The sequence below is a fragment of the Cajanus cajan genome, chromosome 8 (assembly GCF_000230855.2).
Source record: "Cajanus cajan strain Asha chromosome 8, NIPB_CcT2T_4, whole genome shotgun sequence".
NCBI lineage: Eukaryota > Viridiplantae > Streptophyta > Magnoliopsida > Fabales > Fabaceae > Cajanus > Cajanus cajan.
This window is the reverse complement of record NC_138524.1, coordinates 48,779,924-48,792,337: the sequence shown is the minus strand read 5'-3', so window position 1 is coordinate 48,792,337 and position 12,414 is coordinate 48,779,924. Positions and strand designations below refer to the sequence as shown.

General features: G+C 29.7%; 1 protein-coding gene across 1 annotated transcript; it reads left to right on the top strand.

Annotated features, from left to right (window-relative positions):
* Positions 1 to 528: 528 nt before the first annotated feature.
* On the top strand, positions 529 to 7,819 carry BUG22 (cilia/flagella-associated protein). The gene is made up of 6 exons (XM_020382897.3): positions 529 to 682; positions 815 to 915; positions 1,014 to 1,045; positions 6,177 to 6,418; positions 7,227 to 7,463; positions 7,580 to 7,819. Exons 2-6 carry the CDS (start codon positions 863 to 865, stop codon positions 7,586 to 7,588), a joined length of 573 nt encoding a protein of 190 aa, XP_020238486.1. The 5' UTR covers positions 529 to 682; positions 815 to 862; the 3' UTR covers positions 7,589 to 7,819.
* Positions 7,820 to 12,414: the final 4,595 nt, after the last annotated feature.

Here is a 12,414-nt window from a genome sequence, read left to right as displayed (position 1 = left end):
TTAAAGTAAATATTTAAATTAAATTATTTTTAAATTAAGATTTTATATTTTTTTTAGTTAAAATTTTATATTTATTTTTTAATTATAATAATTATAAACTTTTTTGTTAACTTAAGGGAAAAATAGTAATCTTACAAAATTATCAATTAAAAAATTTATTTTTATCTATCACATCAATCAATTTATTCATAAATTTTCTCTACACTTTTCACTCACTTTTTCTTAATCCAAACAATCTCACTTTCCACTAATTTTCCCTTCAAATCTCTCTTTTTCCACTCTCCCTTTTTCATCCTCAAATTCAAACAAAGCCTTAATGCAAAATGCATATTTATGTTTAATGTAGACTTCATACATATATATCAAATTATTTTTAATATTATATTTTCATTCGATTTTATTAAATTAGAAAATTAAATTAAACAATTTAAAATAATAAAATTCAATTAAATATTTAAAAATAAATAAAGGAAAAAAAATATAATTTATCCTTCTGTCGCCGTATTTACCAGCAATTTGATTCCTCTCCAGAACCCACCCGAAGCTTTTTGGTGCCCCCAATTTGTAAGTTCCCATTCTCACTTGTTTCCGTTATTTGTTGTCTTATTGCTCTCAACAAAACCATTCGTGTTAAAGTTTTCACATCGCTACTTCGCTTTCCTTCTTCCCTCTCGCACGCCTTGTAATTTTCAATAACTTCCTCTTTTTTTTTTTCTCTCTTTCTTTCCTGAATCCGAGTCCATTCCGTTCAGATAATTCTGTGTGTAATTCTATGTTAATTTCGTGTAGTTTTTTTTTTTCATGTTTTTTTTAGGTTTCAAAATTTGCTATAGTTTTGTGGTGGGTTTTGGCGGTGCAGAAGATGTTCAAGAACACGTTCCAATCTGGATTTCTTTCCATATTATATAGCCTTGGGTATGTTGCGTTTTGGTGCGCTTCTTCCACTTTTCTTTTTCGCATGTTTTCTACGATGAAGATACTGAAATTTATCATTGGTTTTCCATTATATACAGGAGTAAACCTCTGCAGATATGGGACAAAGAAGGTGAGTTTTTTCTGGTTTTCTGTAGCATCGATTAGTAATGTTTTTGTAATTTGGATGCTTTAGAGCGAGGAATTGTGACAAAATACATGCACATGTATGACAAATTATGAAGTTATTAAAATCTTAATCATTCATTTTCGAATGGTGCTTTATTATCTTCTAAAATAACCCCTTGTGAAATCCAATATTTTGAGCTTGTTTTAAAATCAATGCTCTCATGTGCCTTGATCTGAAATTGCGTCTGAGTGATACTTAATTCTCGTTATAAAAGTTTATTTATTGTTTATTTCATGAAGTAGTAAGATTTGTGTGATTGACTTATAGCAGACCTATAATTAAACAGGTCAATTTTAGGAAGAGAAGGAGTGGGTTAATTTTAAACAGAAGTTATGGTTAGGAGGTTTGTTACAGTCAGTTAAGGGGGTTACCTTATGTACTGGGTGGAGGGAGAATTAACTGTCCAGATTCTCGAATTTCTCTGGGATTGACTTTTTTTTTTGTATCACCCTCAGTTTGCATAAGGTAAACTAAGTCTGCAAATTGGTAGTACACATCCCTTCTATGTTTGTCACCTTACAATTTCATCATATTTTTTACCAGCATCAATTTATGCTTGAGGTTATCCAACATCTGACACTGGTCTGCCATTCAATGGTTAACCTCCTTATTAGTTGATGGACTTGTGGGACTTCTTAATAGTGTAGGATGGTCCCTACCATACAAGGCTTCAATAGGAGAAAATTGTGTGGTGCTATGATAATTGGTGTTATACCAATACTCAGCCCAACTGAGCCATTTGGGCCACTGCTTAGGCTTTGAAACTGTTAAACATTTCAAATACATCTTTAGGTCTGGGCATTAATTGACAACCTTAGTTTGACCATTAGACTAAGGGTGGTAAGTTCAACTAATATTGAGTTTGGTACCTGTCATCTTGATTCTTGAATAACTCGGTCCAAAATTAGCTGAAAAAGAGTTTGTCTCTGTAGAGAGTAGAGACTATTGAATTTTGATGATGGGTAGCAATTCAATTTAACATCTTTAGTAAGCACTCTGCCACTCGCTTAACTTTGAAAGGAAAACTTAAAGTGTCCACTCCCATTGCCTTGGTTAACCTTCCAATGATATCCATAAAAATATCTGACAAAACCTGAATGGGTACTGCCGTACTGGTAGTGTTTGTAGTAGTAACCTGGCAGGAGATAGGGCTTGGTACTTATTTCCTTGGCAGGTGTCACAAGCTGCCACGTGATTTTCTATTACCTTTTTCACGCCTTCAGCTAACAACCCAGTAATCCTCTTACAAGTCCTGAAAAAGCTTAAATGCCCTCCCCTTGCAGAATCACAAATGCTGGCTATCGTAGTTAGAGAGCTCAAGGCCATATAAACCCCACCCTGGAATCCCATGCTTCCAACGTGAAATCCAGGCTGTAACTTGCAATTGCATCTTGACATCCCATTACACTCCACAGCCTAAGTGCCCATACAAGCTAGCTATGCACTAGTCTTTTTGTCCCCTATGCCACATATCTGCAGCTGAGAGAACCGGTGAAAAACTTAGATAACAATTGTTAGAAATTGCAACAAAACACAGAAATGAGATTAATCTACTTCTATTAATTTGAAAATAATAGTACCAATATGGTCACCATTTGGTAGACATACAATGAATGATAAGAATTAAAACAAAATGATAACACATGTTATCAGATGCACCTTGTGCTCTAACTCATTGCCCTCTACTTATTTTTTTCCCTCTCTTCTCTTTATCCCCTTTCTTATAGTTACACACAGGTCAACTTTCCCTCCTAAATCCCCTGATTGCGTTGCATGCGATCTGTTTAATTAAGCATTTGATTTTCTTGATTACCTCTCTGTATTCTTTCCTAATGTTTTGATTCCATCAATTGCTCCATCCCTTTGTTTTATTTCTTGCATTAATATTAGATGAATGTAGCTGTCTCCATGGCTATCGAATCAAGATTCAAATTGTGAATCGAAAAAGTTATTTTACGAATCGTGAATCGTGTCGTGTTACAAATTGTAAGATACAAGATCAATAAAAATATAGTATTTTAACAAAAAAAATAGACACTAATATATCATCTATTAGGCTATGAAGTATGAATCACAAAATAATTCAAGATCAGTCATATATCAAAAAACAAAAATTAGTGATTGCACTAAGTTGAAGTCTTTAAGTTCAACCCCTAAATACAAAATATGATGGCAAAATGCAAATTACTATTTCCTACTTCTACACCTTAGGCTTATGCTTTCATTCATCATCTCCAAGATCAATGTCACTTAGTTCATCCTCTTCCTCTAAAATCAAATGCTACTCTTCTTCCTCTTCCTCTACATCTCCAATTGTCTCTTCTGTTTCATTTTCCTCTCCTGTGCTGGTAGATTTTCCCTTCCTATCATCTTTAGCATTTAAGTTTCTTGGACCTATTAAAGAAAAAACTTAATGAGTATCTTAACATAATTTTATACTTTTATATTTAAAGTACATGTTCTAAATCTAAACTTTAAACTTAAACAAATACCTCTCTTCCTTTTTTTTTTGCTTGGAGCTCCTTCTTCTAAAGTAAAAAACTCATGTATATCCATCCATGAAGCATCTATTGGTAGGTATGGATTCTCTTTTTCAGTAATCCATTCTTCATTTGATTCAATATCAGAACATATAGGATCATAAGTATCTCCTTTCTCCTTTCTAACCTTGTGCCTCATCTCAAGTTGAAGATTATACTTAAAAAATATGAGCATTTAATCTTTGTTGTTCTAAGCAGTTTCTTCTCTTAGTATGAATTTGATCAAATATGCTCCAATTTCTTTCACATCCTGTAGCACTACAAGTGAGACTCAAAACTCTCATTGGTAGTTTTTGTAACTCTGGACATTCCCCACCATAACTTTTCCACCAAAGAGATGAAATATCAAAGCAAAAGCCAACTTAAATAAATATTATCTTGGCTGCCATGCTCTTTTAAAATTATAAGAGATAAGCAAAATCTCACCAGGTTGCTTCTTGTTCCTAGTGTCTATTGCCATGCTCTTTCCGAAAATTCCATTGGCAGTCTTGAATCTATCCAGTTGTTGATCAATTTTAAATCTGATCCTTCTATAAGGGATCATTTTTTCAATCGTGTCATATAAACCGATCATAACTTCAGTATCTGGATTAAAGTTTTTATCATAATGAAACCTAGTAAAATAATAAATTAGTACATGTTTTATCTCTATACAAAATTGTAGGCTATAAAACTTAAAGAAAAAAATTACTTACCTAGGATTAAGGTAGAAAGCAACAACATGAAGATGACTATGTAATTGCAAATCCCAATGAGTATCAATTATCTTCCACACCTTTTTATATCGTGACTCTTGATTCTTGAAATTTTCAGCTATTTGTTCTTTAAGAATACAGTTCCGCTTGGACTATTAACCAAGAAATTGGTTAGTGATCTACCTTTTCCATCTGTCCAACCATCACAAATCAAAGTGCAACCCCATTTTTCCCACTCAACCTTGTATTTTTCCAAACTAGCTTGGATGTTGTCAACTGCCTTTTTTAAGTAAGACACTCTCACCTCATGATATGTAGGTGGTTTTAAACCCCTTCCATATTCACCAATAGATTTCAACATTTGAACAAATAAAGAACTTCGTACCAAATTAAATGGCAATGCATTCCCATAGATGCATTTGCAAATGTCTTCAATCACCAATTCCCTGTCTTTAAGCATTTCATTCATAGTTTTTTGCTTAATACCTTGCTTCCCCTTCTTGGAAAATGACTCTAACGTTCCTTTTTTTGTATTATCTTGGGGACCTGCTTCTTCAAAACAGTCATGACTATTTGCCTCTTTGGTTTTTTCTCTATCTTCTAACAACTTCAAAAACATCTCTCTGACTTCATTTGGAACATGGGTACATACACTAACATTCTCCTTTGTTCTAGCAAGGTGATGCTTCATTCTTGCCACACCACCCCAACAAGTATGTGAACAATATTTGCATTTAACTAAAAGCCTATGAGATGGAACACTCTCACAATGACTCCATGTAATATCCGTTTCTTTTTTTTGTTTCTTCAAACCCATTGTCCCACCAACAATAATGCAGTAACTGGATTTTTTTTTACAAGACAAGAAGGGTGAAAAATGTCAATAATTAAGAATTTAAAAGGTGAAAAAAAACCTAACATGACAATTGTTGTTTCAAAGAATCAGAAAAAGTAATAAAAGAGAAAAAAAAAACATGATCAAGAAAAGTAATAACTAATTGGGAGAAAGAAATCAAATAAAAAAAAATTAAAGAATTAAGATTCAGAAAATATCATAGAAGAGAAAAGTAATTAGGATTTAGGAGGAGTTAAAAAAAAAGTGATTATCATAAATTTTTAAAAAAGAATAAAGAAAAAAGTAATTGTTTAAAGTTAAAATAAAAAAATATATATTTAGCAAATAAAAAAAGAGCAATTCTTTGCTGCAAATAGCCAAATATTGCAACTGCCTACCACAAAACTGAAAAGACAGTAAAATATTTATGTAACACTGTCACACACATCACATGAACCGAAAAAGAAAAAGAAAAATAATTTAAAACTTTAAAAGATAATAATAAAAACTAACCAGCAGCGTGACGTGATGATATTAAAGGAATTTTGGGGCGGTTAATGAAAATCAGAAAGAGGCACTTCGGTTTTCCGTTTTCTCCATTTCCCCCCTTTCTGAAAAGTAAATTAAAAAAAATTGGCTCCAAATGTTGTTTTTCTTCAGAAATGGGTCTTGTAAACCCGACCCAAGTCAGCCACGCATTCCGCACGTCTGAATCGTGCGTGACAAATGTGGAATCGCAAAACAACGATTCACAAGTGAATCGTGCGATACCAGGTCCAATTGAGTGCAAAAATGAATCATCTAATGATTCGTATCATGATGCAGTTTTTTGTCTCGTTTTGCGATTCGAATCGTGCGATTCATACAATTCTAACTGCCATGGCTGTCTCTCATAGATGATTGTTTGTCTTAACATATTTGTGGTTTTCTTCATGATAGGAACAATCTTTTCCATGTTCATGGTAAATATTATTTGACTGATTTGTCTTGGACTTTGTTTATAGTTGTAAATGGCCATATTAAACGACCTCAGGATGAAGACATACAATCCAATGTGCTGGAGATAATTGGATCAAATATTCAGTCTACATATATTACTTGCCCTGCCGATCCAGCTGCAACACTTGGTATAAAACTTCCATTCTTGGTTATGATTGTCAAGAATCTAAAGAAGTATTTCACATTTGAGATTCAAGTTTTGGATGATAAGAATGTCCGACGTCGATTTCGAGCTTCAAATTTTCAAGTGTGTAAGTCTGCCCATGTTTGTGTGTTTAATGGGTTTACCACAACTTGCAGATGTTTAATTTCTTCCATATGTATTTTGTGCATGAGTGCTTGCATGTACCTAATATAGAGAACTTTTGATTTTCTAAATAGTAATGTTGGGGTGTGTATTTTTGGGTCATTGTATTTAATAGTTCGAAAGTCTTGGAAGAATCTTGGTGATGTTCCTCAAGTGTGACAGAATTCACTGTTTGAGACTGCATCTACAGTACAATTATAGTAGTTGTTCTATTACGTGATATTTGGTGATTGAGGATTTGATATGAAGATTAGCTACCTATATTAACAGGAAATAAAAAAAAATTAATATTACAGATTGATTTACTTTTAAAACATGACCTGTTTAATCTGCCAATAAGTGGACATTACCCATGATAGTTGTGTAGGGAGCATAATCATTTTCCTTGCTTGAGACTGGAATTGGAATTTTCTTATTTGTTCTGCATATATTGAAAGGAAGGGTAGGAAAAAAATACAATTTTTTATTTGTGACTAAAGTGATTTGAGTGATTCAATGATTACAATCTTTCTTTATTAAATCACCAAAAGATAGGGGTATATTAGTGGTAAAATACTTATTATCAAGCAATATTATTTTTTATTATTACCGTGGTGTTTATAAAAAGTAAAAAACACAAGGAACACAGTAACATTTTTTCTAAAATAAAATCCTAATATTTTTTCTGAAATACATTGATGCCATTTCTTTAGGAAAAACTGTCAATATGCAATGCAAATGATTTCATGTTCTCTTCATTTCATAATAGGCTGTCACTCGAGTAAAGCCCTACATTTGCACAATGCCATTGAGAATGGATGAGGGGTGGAATCAAATTCAGTTTAACCTGGCTGATTTCACCAAGAGAGCATATGGTACTAATTATGTGGAGACACTGCGGGTACAGGTCCATGCAAACTGTCGCCTGAGAAGAATATACTTTTCTGATCGCCTCTACTCTGAAGAGGAACTCCCTCCAGAGTTCAAATTGTACCTTCCAATGCAGGTCAGAGATGCCTGCATCTGGATGCCTAGTTCTTTCATGTTTTACTTCTTCTGTCAAGTTATTTTTTTTTCACACTTTTTTTGATAAAATCTCACCTTGTGCTTATCGTCATGCAGAAATCATGAAAATGTTGTGGGTGGATGGACTTGGAGCTTGGGGAGAGTTGAATGTTATTTTATATGCATACTACTGATAGTTCTACTTAGTTTACTTCTTTAGTTTGAAATTTGTATCCATATCACGCTAGATCTAATAAGAACTTTTGTGACTGTTCGTACCAGTAACATTTTGTAATTTGCAGTAATGTTCTGACTTCTGATGGTTATCTCTGTAATATTGGTTGTCAATTTTGATAATGGTGTGTGCCTTTATATGATAGGGTTTTAAATGCATTGTATTGATGTGTATGCCATATATCTGGTTATCATATGAAGGATTTCCTTCTCGTGGAAATAATGATGTATAGAAATATGGAGTTATAAGTTTAGTGACCACAGTCTAGATTAATGTGAAGATATGTTGTCATTAGGATAAACGCAGGGGAAGGTTGTATTGCAATGGCTTAATCGAATTCCCCCTCTTCCTCATGGTTCTCATTTTTATAGGAATACGTTAAGTGTTATATGCAAAATATTATAATTAATAATAATATTAAAAAAAATAGCTCATTTAACTTCTAACGTGGAATCGGGATAAAAACTACAATGAGTTGATACATGCACATATTGGATATGACAATATTATTAGGTGTGATATGATTATTTTAAAATATGTAGGTACGATACGTGTCAGATAAGTGTTATTATATGTATTAATATTTATAAAATATAATAAATGTATAATTATAATTTTGATTAAAATTTATAAATATTAAATATATAATTGTTATTTTGTAATCTTAATTAAAAACATATTTAATGTATATTATTACTAAAAATAAATAAATTATAAATCATTTTCTCATAAATTAGTTTTTAATATTTATAAATAGAAATAATATTATTAATCTGATTTCTTTTTTAAAATTATATATAAAAGATAATTTTCATTAATGTTTTTATTTAAGCATAATTAGGTTTTATTTAATTATAATAGATATTTGATAATTTTTTTAAAATTTAAATGTTTTATTGATATATATCACGAATAAGTATTGGTGAAATATTTGCGAGTATTGAGACGAAATTTTTTATAATATTTTTAAAGGTTATAATAATTCAGAAAAAAATAAATATATATATATATATATTAATAAAATATTTGAGAGTATCGTATTGAATATTTATTATATACGGATATATGAAACAAATTAAAATATCAGTAATTCATATGCTAAAAATATTAAAGAAAATTATTAGAGTAAAGCAGGCGAAAAAATGTTAAAAATTAGATACATGTGCAGTGTCACTGTCCAATCAGTTGACAATAGGGATGACAACGGGGCGGGACGGGTACGGGTTTGATGATACTTGTCCCCGTTCCCGCGAGCTAAACTCATCTTCGTTCCCGTACCCGTACTTGCCGGGTATGTGATTTTCATCCCCATTCATGTTCCCGTTGGGTATCGGGTATACTCGTACTCGTACCCGTTAAAATTTTTATTTTTTATTTTTTTTAAAAAATATAATATTTTTAAATTATTTTTTTAATTATATTATAATTATAATTAAGTTATTTTTTTTTATCTCATATTATAATAAATAATTACACATAAAAAAATATTAAAATTCTTTAATAAAATTAAATTGAAAGTGGGTATTAAATTAAAAATAGAAACGGGTACGGGTACAGGTACGAGACGGGTAAATACATACCCGTACCCGGTCAAACCGGGTATTCCCCGTCTAAGTCGGGACGGGTTCGGGTATTACCCGCGAGTACGGGTATATTTGCCATCTCTAGTTGACAGGTAAAAAAGTTTAATTTAGTGTTTTATGTTATATATTCAACGTAAATCAATGTAAGATGATAACAAAAAAAAATATTCCCGGTTACCGCGGAGATCATGGTATTTGAATTAAACCCTTGTGCGTTGGATGAGGGTAGGGGATAAATTATTTAATGTCTCCATTTAAAACTCATAATGATTCATAAAATGAATACCAATAAGATTTTGTTAGTTGTATAGTTTTCTTTTACTAAATTTAAAAGCATAACTGCAAAATATAGTTAAATGATGTTAATTAACAGTTCTAGTATAAAAACATTTGAAAACTTTCGAATGTTAATGACTAATTTCTTTACGGTCGTTGGAAGAAATAAAAAATGTAATTTGAAACCAATTAATTTATTCGGGACTAAATTGAAACTAATTAATTAATTTGAGACCAAATTGAAACCAAAAACAAAAGTGAGACTAAATTGAAACAAACAATTATTGTAAGGGACCAAAATAGGTTTTTAGCCTTTTATTTACGATAAAATTAAGAGATAAAAGTATTATATTATTTAGTTTTTTTATATTAAAATATTTAATTTAATTCTTTTAACTTTACATGGTTAATTTAATTACATTCTTCATTTATGAGAGTATAAGTATTATACTATTATCCTTTCATATGTTAAAATATTAAATAAATTATATTTTTAGTTTTTTAGAGATATAATTTAGAGTATTTATTATAAGATTTTAAAATATGTTTTTAATTAAAACATGTTAAAATATTTTTAATTCATTGTCATTCATTCACTTAATACAAATTTTTTAAAATTTTGCATATTTGATTTATGTATTAAGAAAATTAAATTGAAATTTTAATAATTCAATCGTTAAATAATAAATTTTTAATGCATAAATCAAATATGAAAAATTTTAAAAAATTTGTATTAAGTGAATTTTCATATAAAACATAAGTTATTGAATAGATTAAGGGGGGTGTATTGGATTAGGATTTTAAAGGACTTTTTTAGTTAAAAAAAATCCTACGGATTTTAAAAGATTTTGCAAGATTTTCATGACTTTTAAGATTTTGCAGGATTCTACAAGACTTAAAATCAGGATTTTAATGGATTCTGCAAGACTTTTAAATCAGGATTTTAATGGATTTTGTGGGATTTTGTAGAATTTTCATGGATTTTTGACATTTGATAAGATTTCAAAAAAAAATTTCATACATTCAAATTTAAAGAGTCAAAGACAAAAAAAAAAAAAAAATAATGTCTAGATAATTAATAATAATAATAATTCTCCATAATATCTTGTCCTCTTAAATAGCATTCACTCACATATCCATATTTATACTAGTCCTCCAAGCATTAGCGTATTTTCGCTCTTGTTCCTGGATTTGAATAATAGGTTCAAAAGTAAGATCTTCATTAATTGGTAACGTTGAAGATGAAAGTTCATCCACCGCTTCAATTGGAAATTTATCAGAACGACATTCTTTACGTAGAAAATTATGTAGTGTTACACATACTAACACAAGTTCTACTCGTGTCTTAAATATAAATGGAGATGCTGACTTAAAAATTGTGAACCTTGATTTAAAAATACCAAATATTTTCTCGATCACATTCCTTAAAGACGCATGACAAAGATTGAACAATTCTTTCTCATTTTCAGGGTTATTACCCTGACCTGCAAAATCTTGTAGATGATACCTTACACCTCGAAATGGAGCTAAAAATTGGCGTCGATTAGGAAATCCACAATTCACCAAAAAAATAGTTACCTAATTACATATGCAATATATATAATATTAGTATAATAATAATAATAATAATAATAATTATTATTATTATTATTATTATTATTATTTAAAGAATAAGCATTTAGATATAAAGAATATATATATATATATATATATATATATATATTATTTTAGTTATATATTATATGATAATTTTTAACGATATTTATAAATATAAATTATTCTAACAAATATTTTAACAATATTTTCTCTTTTAAAAAATAAGCTAATGAAGACATAAATTCTAAACCCTAAAAAATTAGATACTGCAACGTTTTATGTTAATTTTCTTTTTTAAAATATAAAAAAGTCCTAATTTCACAATATAAAAAGAAAAAGAAAAATTCATAGTAAAAAAAATAAAATAATTGTTGAGTCATAAAAGGAGGAGAATAAGAGTAACAAACTTAAGGGAAGAAGATAAATCGCAATTTTTATGCTAAGAGGGTTCTTCCCCCAATTAAGATCAATTTTCATCTCATTTTACTCACAAAAACCCTAACAAATTCATCTTATATATATATATATATATATATATATATATATATATATATATATTGTAGAGATTATAATATCAATTTCATCTTTCACTTTTTTCTTTTCTTGACGTGTGTTATAAAAAAAATTACCACTTAAAAGTTAAAATTTTAAGCATTTTTTTGTGTTATATAAAGGAACAAATTCAACTACATAGAATAAAATAAAGCAAGTCAATTAAAGAGAACGAACAGAAAAATAGAACAAATCAATGACACTATCATTTATATATCGGAGTTTCACAAAATAGGAGAATGAGATGAGAACAATACTACAATATTATATATGAGCAATGAACAATAGTACAATATTATTAGCAAAGAAAAAATGGAGAAGACGGGAGCATAGAAAAAAAAGATAAAAAATTCACTTGAAAATTCTTGAAAAGTCACTTCAAACAATCCTTCAAAATCCGATGGGTTTGGATGAGATTGTTTTATAAATTTGGTATTTATAGATAACACTAGAAAGTCCTTCAAAATCCCTCTCACACAACAATCCTTTCAAATCCTTATATTTTTGAATACCAATGGATTGTTTTTAAGTTGTAAAAAAACTCAAATGAATACCAATGGATTTTAATGGATTCTTTAAAAAATCTTGAAAATCCTGATTGAATACCACTGGATTATTTTTAAGTGACATAAAATCCTGATTGAATACCAATGAATTTTTTTACTCAAAAAAAGTCTTTTAAAATCCTACGAAATCCTAAACCAATACAC